At 52.4% G+C, this 26,750-nt stretch overlaps 8 protein-coding genes across 8 annotated transcripts; 2 read left to right on the top strand and 6 right to left on the bottom strand.

Annotated features, from left to right (window-relative positions):
- Positions 1–115: 115 nt before the first annotated feature.
- Positions 116–1,705, bottom strand: BD324DRAFT_624675 (mitochondrial tricarboxylate transporter). The gene is made up of 8 exons (XM_022015724.1): positions 1,358–1,705; positions 1,153–1,311; positions 1,008–1,099; positions 833–953; positions 634–784; positions 500–591; positions 381–446; positions 116–333 (listed from the first exon to the last, which is right to left on the bottom strand). Exons 1-8 carry the CDS (start codon positions 1,514–1,516, stop codon positions 271–273), a joined length of 903 nt encoding a protein of 300 aa, XP_021871110.1. The 5' UTR covers positions 1,517–1,705; the 3' UTR covers positions 116–270.
- Positions 1,706–1,864: 159 nt separating this feature from the next.
- BD324DRAFT_650686 (hypothetical protein) lies at positions 1,865–4,241 on the bottom strand (the record flags this gene model as incomplete). Its single annotated transcript, XM_022018190.1, has 8 exons — positions 1,865–2,489; positions 2,559–2,934; positions 2,992–3,052; positions 3,106–3,363; positions 3,427–3,483; positions 3,524–3,585; positions 3,636–3,946; positions 4,015–4,241. The coding sequence occupies 8 exons, from the start codon at positions 4,239–4,241 to the stop codon at positions 1,865–1,867; spliced, it is 1,977 nt and encodes a 658-aa protein (XP_021871109.1).
- Positions 4,242–4,665: 424 nt separating this feature from the next.
- Positions 4,666–6,071, top strand: BD324DRAFT_650685 (D123-domain-containing protein; the record flags this gene model as incomplete). Its single annotated transcript, XM_022018189.1, has 5 exons — positions 4,666–4,839; positions 4,897–5,097; positions 5,150–5,426; positions 5,483–5,614; positions 5,668–6,071. The coding sequence occupies 5 exons, from the start codon at positions 4,666–4,668 to the stop codon at positions 6,069–6,071; spliced, it is 1,188 nt and encodes a 395-aa protein (XP_021871108.1).
- Positions 6,072–7,575: 1,504 nt separating this feature from the next.
- Positions 7,576–8,554, bottom strand: BD324DRAFT_656282 (hypothetical protein). The gene is made up of 4 exons (XM_022018839.1): positions 8,348–8,554; positions 8,205–8,271; positions 7,877–8,041; positions 7,576–7,812 (listed from the first exon to the last, which is right to left on the bottom strand). Exons 1-4 carry the CDS (start codon positions 8,376–8,378, stop codon positions 7,605–7,607), a joined length of 471 nt encoding a protein of 156 aa, XP_021871107.1. The 5' UTR covers positions 8,379–8,554; the 3' UTR covers positions 7,576–7,604.
- A 293-nt stretch (positions 8,555–8,847) lies between these two features.
- On the bottom strand, positions 8,848–13,895 carry BD324DRAFT_424119 (hypothetical protein). The gene is made up of 13 exons (XM_022012740.1): positions 12,842–13,895; positions 12,668–12,789; positions 12,359–12,614; positions 12,243–12,311; positions 12,039–12,189; positions 11,562–11,984; positions 11,457–11,513; positions 10,888–11,412; positions 10,424–10,837; positions 10,178–10,363; positions 9,777–10,130; positions 9,660–9,725; positions 8,848–9,604 (listed from the first exon to the last, which is right to left on the bottom strand). The coding sequence occupies exons 1-13, from the start codon at positions 13,703–13,705 to the stop codon at positions 8,985–8,987; spliced, it is 4,107 nt and encodes a 1,368-aa protein (XP_021871106.1). The 5' UTR covers positions 13,706–13,895; the 3' UTR covers positions 8,848–8,984.
- Positions 13,896–14,997: 1,102 nt separating this feature from the next.
- On the top strand, positions 14,998–19,143 carry BD324DRAFT_624655 (hypothetical protein). Its single transcript, XM_022015723.1, has 10 exons — positions 14,998–15,145; positions 15,322–16,067; positions 16,124–17,159; positions 17,206–17,694; positions 17,743–17,919; positions 17,964–18,149; positions 18,201–18,266; positions 18,318–18,374; positions 18,428–18,808; positions 18,861–19,143. The coding sequence occupies exons 2-10, from the start codon at positions 15,400–15,402 to the stop codon at positions 18,909–18,911; spliced, it is 3,111 nt and encodes a 1,036-aa protein (XP_021871105.1). The 5' UTR covers positions 14,998–15,145; positions 15,322–15,399; the 3' UTR covers positions 18,912–19,143.
- Positions 19,144–22,040: 2,897 nt separating this feature from the next.
- Positions 22,041–24,220, bottom strand: BD324DRAFT_650679 (hypothetical protein; the record flags this gene model as incomplete). The annotated part of the gene is made up of 2 exons (XM_022018188.1): positions 22,041–22,821; positions 22,872–24,220. The coding sequence occupies 2 exons, from the start codon at positions 24,218–24,220 to the stop codon at positions 22,041–22,043; spliced, it is 2,130 nt and encodes a 709-aa protein (XP_021871104.1).
- Positions 24,221–24,414: 194 nt separating this feature from the next.
- Positions 24,415–26,722, bottom strand: BD324DRAFT_424024 (hypothetical protein). The gene is made up of 3 exons (XM_022012739.1): positions 25,960–26,722; positions 24,944–25,896; positions 24,415–24,891 (listed from the first exon to the last, which is right to left on the bottom strand). Exons 1-3 carry the CDS (start codon positions 26,531–26,533, stop codon positions 24,640–24,642), a joined length of 1,779 nt encoding a protein of 592 aa, XP_021871103.1. The 5' UTR covers positions 26,534–26,722; the 3' UTR covers positions 24,415–24,639.
- Between the last annotated feature and the right edge of the window lie 28 nt (positions 26,723–26,750).

Raw genomic sequence — 26,750 nt, 5'->3', positions numbered from 1 at the left:
ACAAATTGCTACTGTATGTACATAACTCTTCTTTACGAACCGACTCGAAAGCTCTGGCGCGGAGGAAGGTACAGAGAGACCTCGGTAGCCGCCTTTCTATTTGTCATCGCTCGGATGATCATTGGGATCACCCAGGCTCTCAAAACTTCAGCTTGAGATCGTGCAAGGAAACACAGGTGCACCGCCGGGAGAGACTTGCACAAAAAGCGTACAAAGGTATCCCGACCGCTGAGACCGGAATGCATATGCTACAACGATCCTCCAGTTACTCTACAAGGACGTCATCACCCCAATCAACCTCTCATACACGGCAAAGACGATACCTCCGCTCATCTAAGTGCTCGATCAGCTGATAGCCATCGTAGCTGTTGGACACTCACCATCAGCCGTGCCAACCTCGGTGTAGTGCCTCCCCAGAGTCTCTGCACGCCCTCTTCGCGGATAATCTGGGGATGTGATCAGCTTCAGGCGATGTCAAACGTATCTCAATTCAGCTCACCTTCGTCAAGCAGTCAAGACTATTGCGGTACTTCAACGAGGCTCCGGTAGACTGCATTCGAGTCTTGATATTGTCCAGAGGCATCGTCGTATCTTGATTGTCTCAGTGCTGTGATTTCTTTGACCCGTACTCACAGACTGTGATCAGCCCGGCCATGGCTCCCGCTCCAAAAGTCATGGTAGATGAAAGCTTCCCCGAGGGTGGTTGCGTAAAATTGATCATGAGACCTTGTATCCAAGCATACGAGGTGAATCGAACAGCAGAGTTGGCTCCCTGTTTCATGATCTGAAAATTGGTCAGCGTCAGATCCCTTCGCGGCAGTGAGTGACTTACGGTGGGCCATAGGCCTCGATATATACCCATGACACCCTCTGTCCGACAGATACCGATCGTGCCGTTCACCATGTTCGTGTATTGGGGCTGGAGGGAAGAGGCATCTTGTATCAGTTTTGTCCTGGGTTATCTCATTAGCGCTGCGTCTACATGCTCATTCTTTTGAGCCGCTCACTTGATCGTCTCGGACGGAGTGACTGCAATCGTAGCTTCCACCACGCCGGCCGCTAGACCCGCAAGAACCGTGCGACCCGGCGTCATCTTTCCCTGATGGGGAACATCAGCCATCCGCCAGGCTGAAGTCGCGACGTTGAACTCACGTTTGAATCCCTCAAAAGCTCCTTGATCGAGTCATATGTCAAGAACCGCACGCCCGCTTTCAAACCATTCCCAGCGATCATTGCACCACTGCCAGAATACAGACCGCTTATCCCGCGAGTCTTTATCGTGTCTGTCAATATCGACATGACCCCTCGTTTCTGCATTGTCCATCAGCTCTGGCTTGTGGATGAGATGTCTGCTCACCCCGCCTGCATCTGCTGAAAATTGCGCCCGTGTCTTGACAAATTCGGTAGGATAGGTGATAGCTCCTTCGATGGCCCCGGCAGCTACACCAGCCATGAGGGACTCATAGGATGTAGGCTTGCGATTCGCTGAGGGTTTGGATGAAGATGCGAGAGTCATGATATTGGGTGTTCAACAGAGTAGGAGTTCTTGGAAGAGAGGTGCGCGAGCTGCTGCTCGACCAACCCGTCTACATATCTATGATTTCACCCTGCATTCTCAGGTGCTTTTCCTCTTTCCGATTGCTCTTGCCTCTGACATGCTGCCTACACCGCGTTGAGTGAGGGAATGGTGGACACCCGGTCGTTGATGGTCCGCTGTCAGTGATCAGGCACGACCATACACACGTGATTTTCACGCGACGGAAAATTATGGTCCGTGCGATGGTTCGAGAAGCGGAGTGTGTGCCCGGTGGCTTTTTCCGAAAAAATAATAAAATACGGCCGTTATGATGTTCGCTCTCGCTGCCTAAGTCTGGACTACAAACGCCGTGTTCACCTTGCCTGCCTCTCGCTGCTCCTCAATTCTCGCCTCCTTCGTCCGCCATACCATACCGGCATGCATGTCTAGGCCGCCTAGATTCGAGTCCCAGCAGAGGGGGTGACTGGGATCCGATCGACACCATCCAAATCTAAGCCGGGGGCGATGATCGTAACGACCAATGCGCAGCTCTTGCGCGCTTTCACGCCGTTTGACATGATTGACGGGTCCGAATGAAGGATTCACAACAGGCGAGAGAGCCAGCACCGGTGCTTGAGCGATGGGATCGGAATAATGCTTGATATGGGCGCTGACTGGAATCGATTCGTCATTCGCCCGAACAACATCCAAAGGTACGCTGGCCCGGTGCCGATACGTCTGCCTGAAGCTGTCAGAGGTGTCTTCGTCCTGTGAAGTGAGCGGCGGCAGCTCGTACTGGAGCCAATCGTCGTCTAAATCCGATAGCGCTTGATTCTCATGGGGCGGCCAGTTGGGATTCTTCATCGCACTCGTCTCTTGGTCTTCACATCCGAAGCGGGTGGTGAGTGTGATGGCAAGCATCGATCGCAAATTATCAAATGTCCGACTAAAAGTCGGCATGGTATCGTGTGGTCTGAAAAGAGAGGTGGGAAAAAGAGTCGTCAACATTGGCCTTGTTCTAGCGTCAAAGACGCGTTCTCACATTGGAAATTGGAGTTCGAATCGCCAGGCACCCTCGTCTGACTGACTGATGTTCTCCAAGCTGTGGCTCGCCAGAGCTGCAGGTGTAGGACCGAAACTCCAAGGACAGGCCCGGCGGTCCTGTCGTTTACGGCGTTCCTCTTCAAGCACCCAATCAGGTTTGACCATCAACATTTTCGCATTCCAGGAACGGGGTTCTCTGACATTAAGTCCATCTCCGTCACCAGCCAAAAAAGCTCGATAGTGATCTTCATCCTCGAACTGACCTCCTAGCCATTCCATCTGATGGTCTATGGCAGGCTGCACATCCAAAGAGATCGGGTATTCGGAACCATTTCCGACTTTGACGACAGATATGGCCAAGGTCACATTGCGGCCTACAAGTCGCGTAAAGTATGAGTCTCTGACACAGGGAGAGCTGAGCCACAACCCACCTTGAACAGGAACGGTTTGAGCCGAAATTGAGACTTCGAAGTGCGAGATATTGCCTGCATCCTGATTTCTTCGTCAACAAACAAGTGCGTGATCGACTTTGTCCGGTGACTCACACAGGCAGGTCGAGGTCGACCGTATTCCATCCTTCCGAAGTCAATGGCGCGTTCTGAAACTTCTCCGAAGGGAGACCGCAGTATGACAGACTCGCTGTCTGATGCGCTCCGCATGTTTTCGGCCACATGCGAGGCAGGCATCGAAACAGGCGCGGGAGCCGGCAAGAACGCAGTGATACCGGCAGGAATCATCAACGATGAGCCGTTGGTTAATGTCAGATTGTGGTAGTAGATGAATTCAGATTCTGAGGCGTAGACCTAGGGAGCAGGGCCGAGCATAAGCAAGGAGCAAGGACGACTCCGGATGAAGACGTGGCCTACCTGCTGATCATATCCTCGGTGCTCAAAAATCCTCTCATATCGTTGAGAAGGAGGAAACTACAAGGATGAGCCGATAATTGCCACAAGACTTACTTACATTGGTATATGGAACATGAACTACGAACGGCTGCACGACGTCGAGGTTGACATCACCAGACACTTAAAGATGGATCAGCCATCTTCAATCCGTTCGATATGAAGACACTTACATTCATGTTCGAAAGGCAGGGCAAGATGAAGGTCAAAGATCTCCCTCTCAAGACCCGTGACGTTCCACAGACTCTGATTCCTCAGGTTCTTTTCTGCAAGGGCAGTCAGCAGTTGACGAATTGTCAGGCATCGGTACTCGCCATACTCCATGACCGCACTATAGTAGACTGGATCGTGGAATTCCGGTTGCCAGAGGAGTTCGGAATCAGCTGACCGGAAGATGTCATTCCAATCTTGTTCAGCATGGATGCATTGGAATCCGTCGCACGACGTCGATGGTTTGGTTGGCAGTTCTGCAGACCCGGCAGCTCTGGATGGAATTCATGACGATTCAGTACGTGGATCTAGTCGTCCCAAAAAGTCATCCCTTGGACCCACCGCCTTTTCAGTATGACTCTTTCGGCCATGCGAAGTCCAAGAGTCCAACTTTCCACTTGATAACACTCAGTCCCGTTGAGAGTCAATCTCGCTTCGCCGGGGACTGTCCCTCCAGGATATAAATCTGGAGCTCTGGTCCATGCTCTCACATCGCATTGCCACCCGTGCTGGTCTTGTGCGGAGATTGGCTGTACCAAATAGGCCAGTAGAGCCAGTGGTGCCAGCATGACGATTCGATTGGCTTTTGAGCACAGAAGTCACGATGCAAGATGGGATGAATCAACCTGGTTCAGCAAGAACTGCCCCCCCCCTTCTTCGCGTCCCCATGAGTAGACGGGGATCATGTCATGGAGGCGCTGTCACCGCTTTTTAGAGTTGTGAGGACTGGCCGTGGATCGCTATTTTGGTCCAAGCCCCGTAATTGTACCGAACTACTGTCCTGCCTGTGGTCATCTCGTGTCTCGAGTAGAATGAAGATGCAATCAGCTACTACCTGACTTAGCATTGACATGCATATTGCCAGCTTGGCTCGCACAGAGATGGACCCGTTGAGTACGACAGCCAAAATGCTGGTATTCCATATCTCAGTTCAGACCCCGTCCAAATTTGTTGATTTTATACCACTAATACTCTGACATCCCGTCGTCCCGTATGCCAGTGCCCATACGTCAAGTTGAGCACGAGCCAGAGGTGTTCCCTTTGTTGACTAGATCAGAAGTAGATGCGACGAGGACATCAGCTTGGTACGAGACATTCGAGGATTTGACGATTCCTTCTCGGATCATCGATTTGGAGACATTGGGAGAAGAAGAGGCGTTTCGAGATGTGAGCGGCGTGATCCAAATGATTGCGACGAGCCTGACAATGTGCTTTGCCATGTAGTGGCTCAATGGTGATTCTATCTTCCTCCCCCAAGATAGCGAGAATGTCAGCTCGATCTCGTCATCGAGTTTTGATGCGACAGGGTCTAATTCCGACTCTGCCCCAGTGTACCATCTACCCAAGCTCAACACGGCCATTCGAACAGCTATCCAAGCGTTTGGAGGCTCAGTCTTTCCCAAACTAAACTGGACAGCACCAAGAGTGAGTCAGAAGCTGTTCAAGATACAGATGTGTGGGCTGAACGTGAACTCAGGACGCAGCATTCATCATCCCCCAAACCGAAGGAGGTCCATTATACTGCAAGACACCAGCGGACGTCTATCTCGTCCTGAAATCTAGCGATTTCATTTCTCACGGCCTTGACTACGCTCGAGCATACGCTAGCGGCTCGTCAGATCTGGTGGAGTATGCAGTTGAGGACCAACAAAATGAAACCGAGGAAGTCCCTGTAGAAATCGTTCTGAAGAAATACATCCAAATGATCCCATCGCGCGAGTGGAGATGCTTCGTAAGGGATGACGTGCTGCTAGGTGAGATCCAGTGTGTCTTCTGTCACGAGATGTATCAATACTAATACGCTGAAAAGGTGTATCGCAGCGAGATACAAACTTTTACGACTTTCTGCAAGACTCTGACGCGAAACGACAAGTCATAGACGCTATCAGAGACTTTTGGGAAGATGAAGTCCGTCTGAACTTCACTACAGGCGGAGGAAGTTGTAAGATCACAACTCTGACCCTTGGTGCGTCTCCTCCTGACGCTTCTCACCAGATATATTTGATGTCTACTTATCTGCGGATATGACCCGAGTGACATTGATCGACTTCAATCCCTATCGAAATTCGACAGACCCACTCTTATTCACATATGAGGAGCTCTTGTCTATCCTTTTAGCTCATCGAAGACGATCTCGACAATCATCGCCCCTACCATACGGCCTGGCCGAGCTTTCTTCAGATGCAGCTGGCCTCCACGTCAGGCTGCCCATCTTGAAAATTGTGGAATCTGCATCGGATCCCGAAGCGAACCGGACGACACCTGCTTTCGCTGGTAACATGATGCCCTTAGATGTGATGGCTCTCAGTCAAGGACGGAACATGGGAGAGTTCAAAGATGCTTGGGAAGAAGCCCTTGCAAGGGGGATGGATGATGTTTCGAGCGATGACGACGAGTGAGCCGGACCGATTGCGGCTCGGCCGAGAGACCAGGTGGTCATACTTAGTTGGACGGGAGCAGAGCGCCAGCATCTTCTGGTTCCTTGCTGGGCGTAGCCAGTGACTCAATCCGATAACCGCTCGCTGTAACTGTCGGCCGGGTACGACCGATACATACATTCGTCGGCGGCGCATCTACAACAAGGCGGACGGATCACAACTACACGTTATCGCCTATTCTTATCTCGATTGTCGACCGCTTTCACTCGACAATCTCACGATCACTCTCCCATATGCATGGCGCCTGTGCTCCTAGACGAGGCCTAATCAGTGCACTTCACCCCGCTGTCTGGTTCGAGACCAAAGACAACCACTCACTCGCTTTCCATCTCTCGCGCCGAAGGTCTTCGATACCGAGGCAGGAAAGCAGGATCACGATCAGAAGCGTGGAGACCTGCGTACGAAGCGCCAGAAGGAGCAGACGACGTCACCGCAGAGCCACGTCTGCGTCGTTGACCGACACTCAGCAATTGTCAGTTGGTCTGGCCCTCCATGCCGACCCACCGCTGCTCGACACTCTTGCTATTGAAAAATGAGAAACCACCAAGGGATCCTCGTCGTTCTCCTTGATTGCCAGAATTATTCGTTGGAATCATCTTGCTCTGGTCCTGGGCTCGATCTAACGCCGGCACATCAGCGACTGGCCCTTCATGCGCAAGTCCTTGGTATGCCTCACCAGGACGAGAGAGGATCTTCTTCAGGCCTAAAACGTCTTTCATACTATCGGGCGATAATGACAGCGTGCAGCGTCGTCGGTTCCTATCGATTGAGATTGGTGCGACTGTATATATTTCTACCAGCTTGCCACGCTATGTACTCAAAAGTGTCTGGTGGCGAGGGAGGAAGAGTATCTTTGGACTCCAGAATCGGATTACTTAGATGGAGCATGGCGATCCTTCGGTCATCATCGCCTTGGGCCAAGGGATAGTTTCATGGAGCGGGACGACAAAGGAGTGACGACGAGGCGCGTTGCACCAAGGAAGATGTAATTGGACATGAGGCATCTCAGCACTCCCATTCTGGGCAAATGAAGCGATGCATTGCTCATCCCGCCCTCGTGTGATGTACATGCACCGGTGGGTATGCAAGTATGACGTCGCATCCAAATGGCTTGATGTCAAGCTCGTACAGCGAGCCTCGGCTCCATTACAACGTCGGTTCACACCTCGCAGATTAGATCTGTAACGGATACGGCCTCACAAAGTCGTACATTAACGAGGAGATGTCTTTCGATCTATAGGTGCCATCTTTAGTGCGCTTACTGGACGAATGACGTTCGACGTCTGGCATGAATAGAATAGCAGCTCATAAAGCACAATCCTGTCCACACTCATTGTTACACACTTGCATAGATCATTCGACAGACACAGGGTAATCGCAGTCTGCGCGGAACTCCAAACCATTCGTGGCGCCACAATAAAAGGAGTTAAGTGGCATCGCCAATCTACATCTACTGTCGAGTAGTAGCCTATTGATGAACACGACATCAGCCGCCTACAGTTCCTCATGCCTCGTGACACTGACCGGAGAATCATGTCCAGGTCCCATGATACTCTCCTTGACAGAGTTCATAGCGCCCGCAGCTCGGTCCATGAGTCCAGGACCTTGGTTGGGTTGTTCACCAATTCCAGCGTTTCCAGGAGTCATAGTGTCTCGAAGTTGTTGCGTCGCAGACTTGTCAGTTTGAACGTTGGATGCACCTCTGAAACATCGTGGTAGAGGATGTCAGCAATCGGGGTTTCATGCGGGATCGAGTGCACACTCACTGATCCATCTTGGTCTTGAGGTAGTCAATGGGACCTTGATTGCCCGAGGTCTTGAATGCGTCGAGACCCCCTTGTCGACCGGTATCGTGCGTCATGTTGGGGCTCGCGGCATCGTCGTTGAGGGCGTCTCCAGGTTTCGACTGCCCAGGTAGGTACGAGGCGGCGCTGAGAGAGGGACAAGAGTCAGCTGTCTGCGTGGTGGCGTCGAAAAGCCAGGGAGGCAAGGCGAGGCGAGGCAAGGTTAGGCTCGGCAAGGCGAGACCGCCAAGAGGGTGACGCAGGCGACTTGACTGATATGCTACTGTATCGGGAGTTCAGAGCCACTCACGTATCGAGGACGCCTTGAGCGTGTTCGCCGGTAGATTGCATGCCACCAGGTTTGACATTGTTAGCGACTACGAGAAAAGGCGTCAGCCCTGGGATGGACCAAGGTGGCGACGAGGTACAAATGTGGGCATGGGCATCACTCACGCTTATCACTGTCGTCCATTCGGAGAGCCATGATGATTGTGTTGATTGGGTCAAATGAGATCGAATATAGGGATTGTTGCTACTTCGAGTCTGGGATGAGGTAGAACAATGAAAGGTCTGTATAGTCCAACGGTGGTTTATATAGGTGGTTAGACTCATCGAAGGTCAGTGACGTAGGACAAAGGATGCTCTGAGCTGTATGACGAGCGTTGAACGAGACAGCGTGTCTATCCAGTGGACAGGTCTCAAAGGACAATCCTTAAAAGTGTCTTTGATAATGGATCAGCTGAGTGCTCTTAACACTCATGTCATTCCAGTGCATGCGGGATCATCTCCAGTCATAAAGATTCCAGACGTTAAATAGCGTGATGAGCGAAGGGCATGATAGAGCGTGGATTCGTAAGGGGGGTATACGGGGTATCCGAAGTGATCGACAAAGGGAATCAGAAAGGTCTACGTGTAACGAGAATGGCAAGACGTATAAAGAGGGAGAGATGAGCTAAAGGGGTATCAATGTATTACAACGGGGGTATGATCAGGGTAAACGGAGATTGTCCACAGCAGCGAGAGTCGCGTCCACGTAAAATGTCGTCTTTGAGCGATGAGTCGCAGAGGAAAAGGACGCCATGGCTGACACTTAGACGACCTCTTCCCTCTCCTTCTTGCCAGCGCCAAACTTGCCCTTGAACCGTCCAAAGATGCCGCCTCCACGTTTACCATCGCCTCCGTTGGCTCGCAATCCAAGAATACTTTGTCCGCCCGGTGTACCAGGTCGCTTCACCTCACCACCTCGTGATTGACGTCTCTCCACTTCTTGAGCGAGGTCCACAATATTCCTCTCTCGAGTGGATCCAGAGGCATTGGTTTCAACTTTGTCGTCACGAAGGAAAGCGAGGGCTCGTTCGCGCAGGCTGACCATGGAGCTAGGCTGCTTCATACGGTTGGTAGTCGTGAGTCCGCTGGACCAAGAAGACCAACCGTCACCTTGTCTTACTACACCAGGTTCAGACTCGAGCAAATCTTCGTATACGACCCGGCGGGGTGAGAGCTCGTCCGGGGACAGAGGTCGCAGTGCTTCGGCAAATGAGAGTTGAGGCATGGTGCGGAAGTTGCGTAGGTTGGACTCGGATTTGCGAGTGAGAGGCTTGGACGACTGTCGGGTGGTCTGAGGGGATCGAAGAGCCGGCGTGGACGGAGCACCGCGAAGGACGTGGCCATGGCCAGAGGATTTCAGGGGGACGGACGCGATCAAGTCGGCTGAAGAGCAAGGCGTCAGTCGTCATTGTTCAGATCAGATCTCAATCAGACGTACGCGTGTTGGTCCCGGAAGAAGCCTTGTCATTCCTATCGGTGCCGAACAGCTTAAGCACGTGAGAGACTGAGTCGTAAATCAGCATCGCTCCAATTAGCACGCTACTGAGCGGCTCACCCGATGGTCTCTCCTTCTTTGGCCCTCGCTTGAGTCCTGGAGCCGCAATGTTGACCATGGGCTGATCGTTCTGCCCACTCGCCGTTTTGGCTCGCTCTTCAGCCTCTTCATAGGTCATCCACTTTGGCGGAGTAGCAGGTTCCACCTGAGTCGAGCAAGTGCGTAAATGAGCAGGCAGAGGATCCGGCTTGTCAGGTGTGATTCCGAAACGATGTTCTTGAGCGTTGTTAGTAGTTGGAGCAGCGTTCGGGTTCAGATGCGAATCCGCTGTGGGCATCGGCATAGCCAAGAATGGTAACGAAATTGGCGGCTCGCGACCTTCTGCCAGAGCTTTTCGTGCATCTTCGACCATTTCTAGATAGTGTCAGCTTGATACTCGGAATGAGCGAAACGAAACTCACTCTCGACATCCTTCACCCATAGGGCCAGTTGATCCAATCGACCTCCAAGAGCCTGAGCGTCGGGTGCAGCGGGACTCAAGGGACGATGAGGGTCGGAAGCGTTTATGACCGGATCCTCACTCGGTCTTGGCACTGCACCTGCGACGAGATCGCCTGAAAGTTGTCGAATTCGGCTTTGTTGCATGACTGAACCAACTGGGAGTGTCAGCGTGAGCTTTAGACGATTCCATGGCAAAGGACGCTCACGATCATCAGACAATATGCGTTCCCTCAACTCCGTCATTGGACTCTGACGTCCGTCGTCCACTGGCATAGGCAGCACAGGGAACGGTAGAGAGTCGATAGGACCCGTTGTTCCTGCTGGGAACGGTCGTCCATCTGCCAAGACCTCGGTTGGTCGAGTAGCCATCCGCGGTCGAGGAGGTGAAGCGACAGATATGTCTCGCTTAGTTTTGGGACTGACCTGACTCGACTTGACTCCATCGCGTAGTGGCGAAGAGAGAATTCGCTTCGTAGGGGTGCCATCACCAGGGAACGGGGTCGGTTTTCGGAACCCAGACGGCCTTGTAGGCGTCAATGGCTTCGCTGGAGATGCCGTCTGAGACGTATCGGCGCGCGCAGGCGATTGAGGTAGAACCTCAGCGGGAGAAGACTTAGTTACTTGATGGATTGTCAGCTCGGAAGGCGTATCATAGTTAGCATCAGCTCACGAGTCTCAGCCACGATCTCAGAGACAATCTTGACAGGAGACTCTTCCAAGACATCGAGAAGGCGCTTCTCGATCCCAAGACTCCGTCTGTGATCGTCCTTCTTGCTCTCGGTGACAGCCTCAAGTTGACTGTCGAGACTTCTTGGTCGAGGTGGTGAAGGAGCAGGCCGAGAGATACTGCCTAGGACATCTCGCTTGGCGCCGAACTCTGAAACGTCGGCCTTCTTCTTGCCCTCCAATCGGCGCATGGTTTTCTGGACGGCATCTTCCTTGGTGTACACCGCAGTGGAGGTCGAAGTGGCCAAGGACAAATCAGAATCACGAGACTTGAGCGTTCGGCGAGAATCGTGGTGCGTTAAGATCGGTGCGGCCTTCGACTTGGAGGCAGTAGCAGCGGGAGCTGTTGCCTTGGTGGTCGTGGTGGATGCTCGAGCGGGACCAGCAGGTTGGTTTCCAACGGAGGACTCTCGTGAGACATTTCTGTCTGACGAGTCGGACGAACGCAGACCGGCATGTGCTTCCTCCTCTGTGTGATGTCAGCCCGACTCATGAATCAAGTCTTCCACTCACTCTGATAGGAAAGTTCTTGTACACGTTGAGCTTGAGCTGGCTTCGACTTCCGGGTAGCTGTTTTTTCATAATGAGTCTCGCCGATGCAGTTGTCTCCCAGCTTACGAGTTGGATCCTGTTCCTTTACATGATCGACATCCAAAGCTTCTCGACTTTGTTTCAGAACCACCTTTCTGGGGCTCAGTGTATGACCATCCGCTGGCAATCCCTTTCCAGCCTTTGCTCGAGGAACGGACGTGTGTTGTCTGATACTTTCTCCAAGGGCAGGCGTGACTGCTCGAGGCTGTTGGGGCTCTCTTGCATGACCAGCTTCTCGTTTTTTGGCTTTGCGTTTCGTTTCCTTGCCTTTGTCTTGTGCTCGGGGCATGGGTTCGGTGAACTCGTATGAGGCGGCTGCACGAACGAAATGAGGCGTGATGATGACTTCTGCAGCTCGAGGTTGGAGAGATGGGTGGTGATACGCCTGCATTGCTGACATTCGATAGGCGGGGTCGGGACAGATCATCCCACGCAGGAGATGCTCCAGGTCTGACTCTGGGCTCAGTATGATTGCATACGACTGTGACAACGGGACGGGCTCACCCTGCGGAATCCTCGTGTAATCGCCAATCCACTCGCCTCGGCGAGAAAGCTCGTAGTACACAACCAGATCTTCAGGCGTAAGAAAGTCTTCATTGATATCTTCTTCGCTCTCGAAAGGAGTGCGACCGACCAAGATCTCAAACATGGTGATCTGTCACGTATGTTCAGTGCGAATATCCGCGATGATCTTTCGGAACGACTCACACCCAAAGACCAGACATCAGAAGCTCGCTCATCATGTGGCATGCCCATGGCGCGTTGAGGATCGAGATACTAGGAACGGTTTCAGCACCGACAGCCATACATGGTGCCACGCTCACCTCTGGCGTGCCCCAGCTGATGCTGGACAAGAAAGATCCTCTTTCTCTCAAGTCCCACTTTTGAGCGAAACCAAAGTCGACCAGGACAGGAATATCATTGTAAGACAATAGCACATTGGCAGGCTTGATATCGTTGTGGGTGATCCCTCTTTCGTGAAGATAACCGACAGCTGATGCGAGTTGCCGAAAGTATGGTATCGCTCGAGCGGGCATCAGAGAAACAGGCATGAGATCCGAGAGGCACGGCATGAGTACCCTTAGAAGCGCAAAATTCAGCAACAAACCAAGAAGCGCGAGAGGACCACTCACATGGCGTAGGAAGGTGTGATGATGAACGCTTCAAATTGGATTATACTTGGATGAGGTTCATGTCTGAGTGATCGAATGATCTTCATTTCTCCCCAGAGAGCTTTGACGCGGGCAGCCGTCGTCTGCGGAGGTATCAGTCAAATGTTCGCGCTCATGTTGAGAAGTTGGACTCACTGGATCCGGTGCCCTATGGACCAATTTGGCCGCCAACATTCCACCATTGCGGCCTCCCCCTGCAGCAGCGGCGCCTAGGCCCAGTCGCGCGAGAGGGCCATCACCTTTTGGTCGTTTGCGCCTTGTGCGACACAGCCAGACGCTTCCCCAATTACCGAATCCAATCTCATCCGCAAAGTGAATTCGTTCGGATAGTTGCTCGTCAGTGAGACGAAAGACCATGTCGGACGCGGCGGCTTCTTCGGCAAGATGAGGATGGTTCAAATCTGTGGAATCTCGAATCTGAACACCGGGTTGGAGGAGCGGGTTGTACGTTTGATCATCATCGATCGAGGTGTCCCGCGAAGTGGGTACGGGAGACGATGAAGGGGACGGAGTGGGGTAAGCATGTTGAGCTGTTTCGAGATTGGTCCGAGATTGGTTTCCGAGATGATTGAATGATACGCTCACGGGCGATTGAATGGTATAAGAGATGGTATCAAAGTTGACAGCGGCAGGGCTGTGGGTCGATTGAGTTGAAGGTGAGATTTCGAGCGCAAATGCGTCTCGAGAATCGGGTCGAGAATGCGAGGACGCGTAGGTGATTTGAGATGCAGCCAGCGTGGTACCGTCGACGTTGGATGGCGACGTGTGAGCCGATAGAGAAGTGTCGAAAGACCGTGCATTGGATGTGGAAGTAGAGGATGATGGAGATTCGAGTGATGTGACGAGATACGTTTTGGATGGTGCCGAGGGGATCGCACTGGCGCCTGTCTTGTTGGTAGTCGTGGGAGCTACTGGATGAGGAGGTGTGAGACCGAGTCGAAGACGAATCTTTGACTTTGGTTTGTACAGTGATGGCGCTTTGGCCGTCATGACGGGCATGGTGAGAGGGAGAGCAGAGGATGAACAAGAGGATAGCTGACGGGACAAGAAGATGGGGTTACAGATGCTTGTCGATGGTGTCGAGCTGATCGAGATTCAGTACAAGATATGGTCGATGTTGATGAAAGAGAGAGATAAAGAGTGAGTGTCACGTCAATCGTAGAGTGAAAGGTGTTGTTGACCTTGACGACATGGGGTTGAATGAGTGTGTCTATGTGAGGGGGTGGTGTCGGTGGAGTCGGTGGGCAAGTCCAAGAGCGAGTAGTTGGGCTATAACGAGCGTGATGATTGGAGGAGGATATCAGTGATGATGGGTGTACCTGCTGTGGTGAGAAGGCAAGGTGGAAAGAGATGAAGAAGGTAAATGATCAGTTCCATACATGTTAGAAGGTCGTCAACACCATTGGTACTTTGTTGACACTGAACCTCTCTCCCGGGGGCGCGTGCACGTAGAACCATCATCCTTCAACGCTGCTTGTTGTCAGTGTCAACACAGGTCCAAGTCTAAAGGAGAAGGGAAGGGTGTGGTGTCCAGTCGCGGTTGGGCGAGATGGACACACAGCTGTTGATTCATTTCAGAGCCGTGCACGTCCTACAGACAGCCCACACACACACACAGAGCTGCCCTCCTGGCATTTCCACCAGATGAAAGACGTGAGCAGCAGCGAGCATGAAGGTGGATTGAATGCTCTGCCGTCTGTTGTTGACAGTCTCATCGACGAAAGGCACCATGGCTCCTCAGATGTTGGGGCCGAGCGAGTCCCTTTGATCACTTTCCCTTCAACCCCTCCCCTGAAGCGTTCAACATTTTTTGGAGTAACGCGTTGAAAGATGGGTTGTATGGCCAACAGTCACTCATAGCAAGGGCTCTATATCCCATGATAGTGGGACAGCTGATGATTGGCAGCAAGGTTCGAGTTCGAGAGTCCATTGCAAGACACAGGCATAAATGGCAACATGGGGTTCGAGCTGGCGCCGAAGCTTCGGGATGAGAGCCACGTGGCGACCGCCGCACCATTCCTCGCCTTGTCTAATGGTCTTCTGCCGAGACACTGAGTGGAATGATAGTAGAGCTGGAGAGGCGACTCCTGTAGTCAAACATAGCTCTTCAGCGCCGGATGAGCGTCGCTACAGGACCACAGAGCATCAGAATGCTTGACTGAACCAAAGATGACTGCCATGCGCCTATCCTTTGGAATCAGGCACGCCTATGACTCGACCCGCTTACGGCATGGAGCGTGATGCGTCGCGGGGCGTAAACAAAATTCCAATTGGGTGAGAGCTGTTCAACCGGTCATTTCAACAGCGCAATCTCAGATTCATTGACAGGGCAAGCAGGTCCGACAACAGCAGAGGTTCAGGATAGCAGTGGGGTAGGATCATTTGAAGCTGTACGTTCATTGTCTGGGTCATTGAGCAGTGAAAGATCTATAAAACGGAGTGAGTTGATTGCGGTCCATGCGTATCAAAGGAATCTTTTGATGGGTCGGCCCTTTCTATCGATCCTCGCCCCCACACACACACACCATTGATCACCTTCTGTTCTTTACATCCTCGACGACTATCTCTCTATATGACTGCCCATCTGACTCCACTACTGACGCTTCATCATGCAGACACCTCCCACGCCCAGTCGATCGACTCGCGTGACTTCCCAGTCCAATCTTCTGTATCAAACGCCTCCAGCTCGCATCATGTCCCGCTTACCGACCATCTCAACGCCCAGTCGGGCTTCGACGTCCACAACAAGTCTGCCGACTCCCACATCTCGACGCCCCAGGTCATCGCTGGGCGTATCACAACATCGCCCTTCCAGTCGAGAGATGGATGATCCAGCTGCAGAACTGGCACTTCAAGAAGCGTTAAAACATCGACCACCGAGCAGTCTACGCAATGTCGTGCATTCTACGAACGCTTTGGAGGCGAACGATCCCGATACGCCCACTGGACTAGGCGCGTCCACGCTCAAGACGCCAGCTTCCATGCTCAGGGCGAAAACGCCCCTAGGACTAGGCCACGGGCAACACCCCACGACCCCATCCGCATCTCGAGCTGTATCACGCGCTCGACCCAGTATAGGTTCAGCGACCCCGCTGACGAATCGAAGGACATCTATGGCTTCTTCCACCACGACATCGACTACACCATACGGTGCACGCAGACCCGAGTCAAGGCTGGCAGGAGGGTCAGGTGCAGAACACTGGTCGCCTGCCATCGGTGAACGGGTTAGGATGCAGGCGATGGGAATGGAGGGGACTTTACGGTATCTTGGAGAAACAGAGTTCAAAGCTGGAGTCTGGGCCGGTGTGGAACTCGAAGGGGGATTTGCAGGCAAGGGAAAGAATGATGGGAGTGTCAATGGGTAAGTCAAAGCGGAGCTGTTCCCTCGTCACCCATATCTTGACCTTCCATCTTCAGGGTCACCTACTTCGCCTGCCCCCCTCTATGCGGTGTCTTCATCCTCGCTGTCAAGCTTTCCCCTCCTACATCTGGTGTCTCACGCCCAGCATCCGCAGCTTCCTCACATCTCTCCTTCGCCTCATCCGCTTCTTACATTTCAGGTCGGGCGACACCTTCCATCGACCGAGCCATGCGATCCAGCACAGCTGCCACAACTCCTTCCCGAGTTAATCGAGCCGTCTCGTCCGCTCGTCCATCTCTTGCTCCAGACGATGATTCCAGACCAGTCAAGACGCTTCTGGGTACCAGCTCGAGCTCAAATGCTGCCATTGCAGAAAGCAAGATCACAGCTGGATCTCGAGCCAGCAAGTATATCGGAATGACCGCGAAGCAATTGGAGACAGCTAGGAGTGGAACTCTAAGCGCATCAGTGCGGAGCACGACAGCTACCCCGAGACCATCACGGGTCTCCATCGGCGGTCCGGGAACCGGTCGACCTCGGGCGAGTCTCGGGGCCAGTCTAGCCACTCCCCGACCGAGAGCGCCTCGGGCTAGCCATGCCGCGGATGTTATGCCTCCTCCGCCCAGTCCGGGTAACGTCGACCGGGCTGTCTACGGCCAACAAGCAAAGCTCGAAGAGGAATTGCGTCAACTGCGAGAGAGAAATGCAAATCTCGAGGATCAGCTGTTCAGCCTAAATTCAGCGGCCAGTCAACATTCACCAGATGACACAGAAGCTCTGAGAGAGCAGGCAGACATGTTACGTCGAGAATTGGATGCCTCGCATGGCGAAGTCGACGAAGCTACCAAGCTCGCTGAGGAGCTCAAACTGGCTCAGGAGGGTTTACAAAGTATCGTCGATGAGAAGGATAAACAGTTGGGCGAGTTGAGAAGGGACATGCAAGTGGCCGCTGAGAGGGCTCAAGGAGAACTCGACGCAGGTATGGAAGCGAAGACGGCGGAGATCAGGAGGCTACAGGACAGGGCCGATTTGGCGGAACAAGACGGTGCCGAGATGCGCGCGCTGGTGGAGGAATTGACTCAGGCCGGCCAGGTGAGTGAAAAGGTCCCTCCCGGGAATCGAGCTGAAAGATGACTAGGCCACCATATCCCTGTACGAGAACAAGCAGTATGATCTTGAAGATAAGATTCGATCGCTCGAGGAGAAGTCTCGTCTACTTGAAGAACGCCTTGTCAAGGCTCGGGAAGAATCCGAAGCTGCCGCATCGACGCAATCGACTTCCAAAAGAGAAGCCATCTCCGCTGCGGAGATCGACAATGAGACGTTGAATGCACAACTGAAGCATTTCCAAAATCGAGTATCCATCCTCGAAGAGGAGCTTGAAGAGGCTCAAAGTCGAGCAGAGGCAGATGCGGAATCTTGGAAAGCCAGGATCAATAAGGCCAAGTTGGCTGAAAAGGCCCATGTTGACAAGGAAAGGGAAGCAAGGGAGGAGATTAAAAGGTTGGAAAGAGGTGCCAATGGTGCCAAGACGAGGATACAAGAAATCGAAAACGCGTTGAAGGAAAACAGAGGTCTGCTGGAAATCGCTCGCGCAGAGATAGAGAGCATGCGAGGAGAGGTTGCGGTGAGTCTCCAGTGCCTTCCCGGTGGAATCAAAGCTGATGACGCTCAGGAGGTCGCCAGTCTGCGAACAGCCTTGCAGAACGCCGCAGACAAGGATAAGATGTTGAGCGACGCGCAGGATGAGATCCAAGCTCTCAAGACAAAGTTGGATCAAGCAGCCGGTGCCGAATCTCAAGTCGCCGAGCTACAAGTCAAGATTGGCGCTCTCGAGAGTCAGATTGCAAAGGTATCTACCCCTTGTCGCTCCTCGTCCTGTACTAATACTCTCAGCTCAACACCAACGCGCAGACCAACTCACCAGCCATGCAACGTGGTCGTTTATCATCTGGGTCCAGCGACGATGCCGAAAAGCGAATGCGCGGATTTCAACACATCATCTCGGATCTCTCAGCAGAGAATGCAGAGCTCAAAGACAAGTACCAGAACCTTGTGGAAGAGGTGGATCTTCTCAAAGAGGTGAGTTTGAAGATGCATGCGGCCGAACCATGCTGATCTTCTCTTCTACAGGAGAATAAATTGTTAGAAGAAACGAGAGAACTCTCCGGTGGTGTCGGATCAGAGGCGGAATCTTCGGTGAGTCGGCTGCGCTGGTCTCAGTAATCATTCTCGCTGATGACGACGCAGAAGGAGACAGACGCCGCGCAAGCCACGATCAAACGTCAAGAGCAAACCATCCAGGAGGTGAGACTTGCGCTTGTCCCGCCTGATGTGATACTCACCTTTTCTTTCCTTAGCTCAACCGCGAAATGGCCGAATTAGAATCCCTCATAGAATCTAAGATTTACCGGGAAGACGAGCTGGAGAATCGACTCCAAGATCTCGAACGACAATTGGACAAACAACGGGCCATGTCAGCACCCCATCGAGATGGGAGTCCGGTCCCAAGCGGTCATTCTCGTACCGCGTCCACAGCGACTGCTGCCTCGGGTCGATCGGGCATATCAGCCGTCTCCTCTGCGATGTCCGGCTCACACTCTAATGAACAGTGTGAGCTGTGTGAAGGCCCTCACGACCTCGATGCGTGCCCTGTGTTTGCGGGAAACATGATGCCTGATACGGGAAAGAAGGTCAATGGAGCACAGAGAACGGGTGGGAAATGGTGTGCAGATTGCGAGGTGAGTCATTAGGAGCAGGCGATTGGCGGCGCGTGCTGATATGCTCTTCCAGTCTACCGCTCACGATACAGTCCAGTGTCCGATGGCGGAAGATGTTTTTTGACGAGCGTGTCATTTGTCACTTTTGGATGGATACTTGCGTCCAGCTCGATGCATCACATAATCGGTGCGATTCACTAATGCTGATGGGGGGCAGCGATAGGAATGAATGATCACGGAGCGCGACGAGCTACTGTGTGAAGAGATAATCAGAGCTCCCCGCGGTCTGCATAGCCTCTGGTACCTCTCCCTGATCTCCAATGTCTTCTACTGAAGCCTGTTGGGCTCGAGCTGGAGGCGCATCTGCAATCTGACTTTGTAGGCTCGGGTCCAGAGTCATTCGGGCCAATGGCAAGTTCCCTTCGGATTTCTCTCGGCCTTGTCGGATCCTGTACATTGCTTGGGCAACTTTCCATTTGAGGTCAAGATCGGTGTCAAAGTCTGCGTCCATGTACATCATCTCAGTATCGTCTGACGTGAAAGGTTTTCCTCCTGGGCCAAGCAGATGGCCACTTGCGTCTTTATTGACGGTTGGCTTTCCAAGGCGATAGGGTTGGGCAGGCACGGCGGGCTCGTCATCCATCAAGGTGTCGTTCTCATCGAGGAATCGGAAATCATCAGAGCCGGCTATCGAAGCCAGATCATCCTCCTCTGCGTCGCCGTCTTCAAACGTGGCAAGAAGAGGACCCTGTAGAGGCGGAAACTCAGTATCAAACGTAGATTGCCCAGGCGTCGCCAAAGCTGGATTGAAAGTGGCAGCTGTAGGAGCTGCCGCCACATCCGATATTTGATCCTTGCTGAGGTCCTCCTTCACACTGCCCAATGACAAGGGGCCATAACGTCTACGCTCTTTCCACTGCCATGGTTTTAGAGGTCTTGTCTCTCCGAACAGCTTTTTCAGTGTAGCCATTGACATCAACCCAACCAGTGATCGCTCGGTCGAAGGTGCTTCACGACGACTAGGCTGCTTGCCTTTGCTGTCACTCGCGGAATACGTGAGACCAAGGTGCGGCTTTGACGTATTGACCACCGTGGTATCGGTCGGTGCATCTTCAGCACGGCGACTAGACCAGCCTGTGTATCATCAGTCGGTCTCATCTTCATGTCTCATAGACCGCAAAAAGACACTCGCCTCTGCCCACTTGACGCCGGTGCCGATGTCCTTTCAGCTCAGACTTGTCAGAGGGCTTAGCTCCCTTCTTGGTCGACCTTTTAGTTCGAACCTTTGCACTAGAGTCGAAGAAAGATTGGGTGAGCTCTGAGATTGCTTTTTTCTTGTCCATCTGAGCAAGAGCGTTGAAGCGATTTTCAGGATCAGTGAAATCTGCCTCTTCCGAGTCGGACTTGTCTCCCTCATCATCAAGACGTGCGCTGTCTCCCATCAATCCCTCCAAAAATGTAATGTAAGCCTTCGTTTGGAAACTCGGTTCGATTTTAGACCCTTCAGCATTCATCTTATCCAGCTCAGCTTCAGTAAATGCCTTAGCAGAGATCGGTGCCATGGCATTGATCAGACTTGTCACATCGGGGTATGCTTCGCTACCCTTTCCAATCAGCCCTACTAGCTGTTCAAGTTGTTGAAAATCCTTGTAAATTGTCGGAGGGATCTCCAAGCTATCCAAATGTGATTCGAGGACATTCATTATGTCCCGATGTTGGCTCTGCATTGTCTTTTCATTCTCGAGATATTCCTTATTCTGCTTCACCATTTCATGTAGTGAAGTAGACCCGCGATTTGTGGATTTGAAAAGACAGAGCATCCGTTGATGATTCAGAGTCTGACTGGCGCTCCTGTTCTCAACCATGTATTTGATACTGAGGAGTTCTCTCGATACAACATCCAGAAAATCTCGATCCATCGACTTATCAGCTGTGGCGTCCCATTTGGTGTAGGTCTGATTCAAGTGATCTCGAGGAGGTCGATCCAGGTGGTCTCCACATTTTTCCATGAAAGGTGTCAGCCTATCCATGTAGATACCCAAGGATTTCGAGTATGTCTTCAGAACCTTTTTCTGAGCTTGATGCAATGGAGATTGCGAGTCGAAGATCCCAGAGTCCAGCGAATCTTGCAATTTCTGGGAGAAAGAAACGGCTGCATTGGTGAATTTTGGAAGCCACGCCGTACTCGTGTACATTCGACCTCTGTCAGATTGCGTACGAAGCTTGAACATTCTTCGTCCTGGTTTCCTGCTTTCAACCTCGAATCGCGTGAAAAGCTTGGTCCACTCGTCAAATTGTTGCTGATAGGTAGGCTGATTCGTGCTGACAGCGCCTGGTGCTTCGTTCACTGTCAGAGAGATTCCAGCCGTCATGGAGAAATTCCCCGTCGAATCTCGAAGCGGGAAAAACTCGATCAAGTCGTAGTTCTGTAGACCGCTTCCCATGACGGGGCCAAGTGAGGAGGAGGCCGTGGCGATAATATCCTCAAGGTCCTTGCGAGCTTTGTTCGCTCGCTTACTCTGGTTTGTCTTTGGCATTCTGATCGATGGGAAAACCTGATCCCCCCTGCGTGAATAAGGCTTTGTGTAGTATCTTACTGTCGCTTTAGAGTGTGGACTGTGGAGGTTGTGTTAGGAGGGAAACGGAAGACTGGGCAGTCCTCCCTCACAGGTATACTAAATCCAGAGTTGGACTTTCTCATTCTCCACCGAATTGGCGGGGATTTCTCCTTGTGAATGGAAACCTACTGGTCTTCTGGTGGTGCGTTGTCGAGTGCAGCAAGTAGGCATTTTAGGTGGGAAACGTTGCTGGAATGTGGATATGAAACGCTGGACTCATCCAGTCTGTTCGAAGGGGTATTGCCCACAAAGGAGGGCAACACTACACACTCAAAGGAGCATGCAGTAGTTCTAGACGACTGTTTCGAATTCCTACCTACAGGGAGGTCGTCTCATATCTTCTGGCTATACAGGCCAACTCAGGAATGGAAATGCGCAAGATCAAGATTGATACCCAATGCCGCGCAGGATTCTTTGAAGTCTCTCCAAGTCACCAAGTCACGATGATCTGACGCTCAGAGGTGGCAGAGGGTAGGTGGGATTCAAATCTAGTGCTCAGTTGCAGCTTAGTGGGGAAGTGGCCGCCACAGGAGATCAGCAGACCAAGTCTCATTTCCTGTTGTCAACAGAGCAACGATGATGTTGTCAATCAGTCTCGCTCATTGCCTGGACACTTGGTCACGTTGAATGACGGTTCACGTTGCCGGGGAACCAAAGGTTACTTGGTCCAGTGCTGATTGAGGATTGGTCTCCGATTCCTTCTCTCTTCTCCTCTCTACAATGGAAATCAAAGCGTTTTCGACCATTGTCAAAAGATCTCCATCGGCAATAGGAGGATTGTATACTATGTCGATATCGTCCGAGGCGAATCGTTTTCCTCCTCGATCCAGAAGAAAGCCTTCGTCATCCGTCTCTAATGTCGGGAGTAGCAAGTCGGAAGATCGGCCAGTTCCTGGCGACTGGTTTGCGTGTTCTCCTTGGGGCATTACGCTCTCCGCCCAGTATCGTTCTGAGCCTGCCACGGAGAGGATTTCGGCGTCATCGTTAATACCTTCCTCGTCGGTTTGCGTGCGATCCACAGCGAAGGCATCGTATTGCAACGGGGGGAATTCAGCGTCGAAGTTGCCGCCTCCTGGTGCCAAAGCGGGATTCCAAGTAGACGTGGCAATGGAATTTGCTGCTTCCCCAAGCGCCACATCGGAAGCTTTACCGACCTTGGACATTGAGTATGGTCCGTAGAGTCTACGCTGTCGCCATTTCCATGAAGGTAGAAGAGGAGGTCTTTTCTCTCCAAACAGCTTATGCAGCGTCTCCATCGACATCAGCCCCATGAGCGAACGATCCGTCGAGGGAGCTTCCAGTTGACTACGCGTCTTGCCGTTGTAGCTAGCCTCAACAGAGCCAGTACCCGAAGGTCCCCCTGACTCTCGATGAGAAGCAGCAGCCGTGGACGTGCCCGCTCGACGGGCCACCTGCCTGAGTTGTGTGAGTCACATTCCCGGAATTCTGATGGGACACATTCCGACTCACCCTGGTCCGCCAGGCCGCTGTTCCAAGCCCTCTCCGCAGAGATTCCAACTGCTCTCTGAGCCACAGTGTCCTGCGGATTCCTCCTTCTAGCCCTCGCGCTCGCCTCAAAGAATCTTTGCGTTAGGCTTGAGATGGCATCGGGCTTTTCCATCCGGCTCAATTCGAAGAATGGGTTATTGACAGCGTGGTATTCCTGTCCTTCAGGATCTGATTCATCTGCGGCAACGGTACTTTTGGAGATCTCTTCGCCTAAGAGATCTTTCAGGAAGCTTGTATAGACTTCGCCTTGGAAGTCTTGTTTCTGAGTTGTCTCTCGACTCATCCTGTCCAACTCCTGTTTCGTGAAGGCTGTGGCGGAAACCGGGACCATCGCGACTGCGACGCTTGCCACATCGGAAAAGTCGTGTGCACCATGTCGTAGTAACTTGACAAGTCCGCGCAATTGGTTGAAATCCTTGTAAGAAGATGAGGGAATCGACAGCAATTCTAGCTCTCTCTCGAGTAGATCGACCTTTTTGTGAAAGGCGGTTGTCATCTTCTCTTTGCTGTCGAGGTACCTCCTGTTAACCTGGATCACATTGCGCAGGGAATCCCGGTCCATCGATCTGATCGCGCAACGCATTCGCACGTCGTTCAAACGATCTCTTGCCTCTCGGATCTTGCTCTCGTATCTGATGCTGAAAAGCTCTCGAGAGCACACATCGAGAAACTCGAGTTGCGCGGAGTCATCAGTGCCGGGCGGCGCCTTGCCCCATCTGTCGAAAGCAGCATTCCGAGACTCGTCGTCAGGTTTCCCCAAGCTGATACCGCACTGTTCCGCGGACAGAGTGAGCTCGTCTTGAAAATCGGACAGCCTTTTCGCATACTGCGCCATGACCTGCTTCTGAAATGTATGTATCAAGGTCTCAGCTTTGAAGTCCGTATCATGGAGAGAATTTAACAATCGTTCACCAAATGATCCAGCCTCATTGACGAAAGCGTCTAGCCATTTTGTGCTCGCATCTCGACTCGCACATTCACCTTCTTCCCTTAGGTCGACTTGGCGTCTCCCGACTTTCTTAGACTCCTGCTCAAATCTCTTGAATTGCTTGCTCCACTGGTCGAAGTTGTCCTGGTCGATATCCGGGGATCTGTCTCGAATGCTTCTGTCCTTGTTCAGAACGACACCGATGATGCTGGTCATGGTGTAATTCCCAGCATGATCACGAACTGGAATGAAATCGATCAGGTCAGGTTTCAAGGACCCAACGCTTATGTCGGACTCTGTTGTGACGAGCCCCAGCAGACTATGTACGGCATTGGCTACTGCTCTATTAGCCGTCTTCCTCTGCCTGTTCCGAGGCATGGTGATAAGCTTGGTCAAAACTCTACGTCCGAGATCGTGTGCAAAGTACCTTGAGAGCGCTGAGAGGCTTCGCGCGATGTGACAAGTGAAGCGTTGAAGGTCTATGAGTCCGCAAGTCGGTGAAAAGTCCAAACTGAAGGAGGATCTTCTTGAGAGGAGAAATATCGTCAATAAATAAAGTGTACCCGTCAAAGGGTGAACTTTTGGCCCATTGCAGGCTCAAAGGATGCGTGGGGCACAAAGGGTGCGGCAACCATCTAGAACCCTTGGAAACTGAGCAGTATTCTGGTGAGCTCGAAACGATACAGCGAATGCCAACCGTCTCAGACGGCATTAGCGATCTAGCAAGCTTTAGCCGAATACTAGCCATGTCATCGCCGACCAGGCCTGTCGAAGGCATGCTGAGTCTTTTGATCGAGCTATTCCCAGCCAATATCCCACCACCAGTATCCCAAGACCTCATCCGTCCTGCCTTCGCCGCGTTTTCCCCTGACTGAACGCTTGCCAGATCCTCTCGTTCCAAGGCGCAGCCCTCTGCTCCTGCCTAGACCGAGAGAGGGTGGGACGTCCTTCTGATCACTGCTATCACGATATGATCGATGCGTTGGGAAATGAACATCGATGGATTCGATCTCTGGTGTGAACGTCGGCCGTAGAGGAGAAAGAATGTGCTGTAAAGCATTAGCTCATGAGAGTATCTGTGGATACCATGACATGACTCACGAATGTCCCGCCTGCGTCTCCAGGAATGGAGGGATCGGGGAGGCGTAGAACCCAACTGGCGACTTGATATAAGAGCTCCGAGTGTGTTGGATCGTATACGCAATCTGAAGCTAATACGAGATCGAAAGGCTCGTCGTACATGGCTCCTGTACCGCTGTCAAGCGACGAGTCCTTAACCACTGCTTCATGACTCAACCTCTTCTCCATCGCGGCCGGAAACTCGCGCCAGTCTAATTGAGCAATGTCGACGCCATGAGCCGGTGGATTGTCGACCAATCCAGTCTGAGGTGGGAAATTGAGATCCACACAGACTTTGAGATTGTTCAAGACGTCCGGATGAAAGTCGGTGGCGAGGACTAAATGTTCAGGCGGCGGTGACACCTCTACAGTCGAGTCGTGCAGTGTCAAGAGCTTGCGACACAGGATCGATAAGAGACCTGTTCCAGCTCCAAGTTCGAGGATCCTCTTACCTCGACAGCCAGCTTTCGGGAACAACTCAAATTCATCGGGATGGAGTGAGATCTCTCGACCGAGCAGGATCGCACTGCCCCAAGTTTGTACGCCTACACTGAGGTGATCCGCCATTGGGGCATCGTGCAGGAGAACAGGGATCAATGCCCGCCGTCTTGAAGTCTTCCGATATCGGCGTCCGGAGCTCGTACTGACAAACGTTCGGACTGTTTCTGGTGAAGTCGATAGGGCATTCTGGGATCGCGTGGATCGAGCCACGGAGCTTGCGCGTCTCCGAATGGTCTTTGGCGATGAGGACATCTCTCGAGCAGAGAGAAAAGGGACGAGAGGAGACGTAGGGGATGTAGCGAGAGAAGTGAGAAAGTTTGATGTCTCCGGTGACATCGCAGGAGTTGGAGCGAGCGAAGCATTGAGGGCTCTGATATGAGGCGCTAGAGAAGGATGAACAGGGAAGACGAGATGGCGAGTGAGAGAGCCAGCGGCTGGACACGGGATGATCAGCTGGAATACTGACCTCCTCTTGGTCAAGTACCTTCATGACTCACCACTTGTCCCAGCCATCATAGCCATGACGGCCGTAGCGTCCCTCAACACCGCCTCTATATCCCTGTACTCTGTACCATGCTCGTCCACGATCGACTCTTCCGATTCTCTCTCCTCCATCCATGATTGTGCACGTCGAAGTAATCCGCTCAACCATTTCGTGGCCCAATCTCTCTCGAACGGGTCAAGATGCGCCGCTTCGGCACCGTCATCGACATCATTCTCGTCCATTGATACTGCTCCTTCAGATCCATCGTCATCGCTTTCGTCGTTCCCTTTGCCAAGACCATCGGACCCAGTATCGAGGTGAAGACCTCCAAGCTTCTTAACCGTCACTCTGAGCCCATTCTTCGAGCTCCCGCTATCATCTTCCTCGTCGTCGTCGTCGTCCTCCTCCTCCGCCGCCAAATCTCTCAGATCCGAAGCATTAAAGCCTCCGTGTATAGGCGGGAGGTAGAGTTCTCGCAAGATCGCAATGTGTCCAAGTAGATCTTGAGGTGAAAGAGGATAGAGGGAGGTGGTGGATTTTGGTAGGTATGGCAAAAAGCTGCTAGGAATGAAAGAAGGGATCGACATGGTCGTTTTCGCCAGCAGAGGCTAGGAAGTGTCACTAGAGCCCCACTTACTGTGCCGTGAAATGTCATATGATCATAGTCATCGATAGCTCTGTGCAGGTACAAGCGTGCTCGTCCACCAGAGATCTAATAAATGGCAGCATTTCGGTCGGAAATTTTGCTAAAAAGATCTGCGGCAACGAGATGATCGACGAAGCGGCAAGAAGGAGCCGGGTTCA

The sequence above is a fragment of the Kockovaella imperatae genome (genome assembly GCF_002102565.1).
Source record: "Kockovaella imperatae strain NRRL Y-17943 chromosome Unknown BD324scaffold_6, whole genome shotgun sequence".
Lineage (NCBI taxonomy): Eukaryota > Fungi > Basidiomycota > Tremellomycetes > Tremellales > Cuniculitremaceae > Kockovaella > Kockovaella imperatae.
This window is presented reverse-complemented; position numbering and strand designations above follow the sequence as displayed.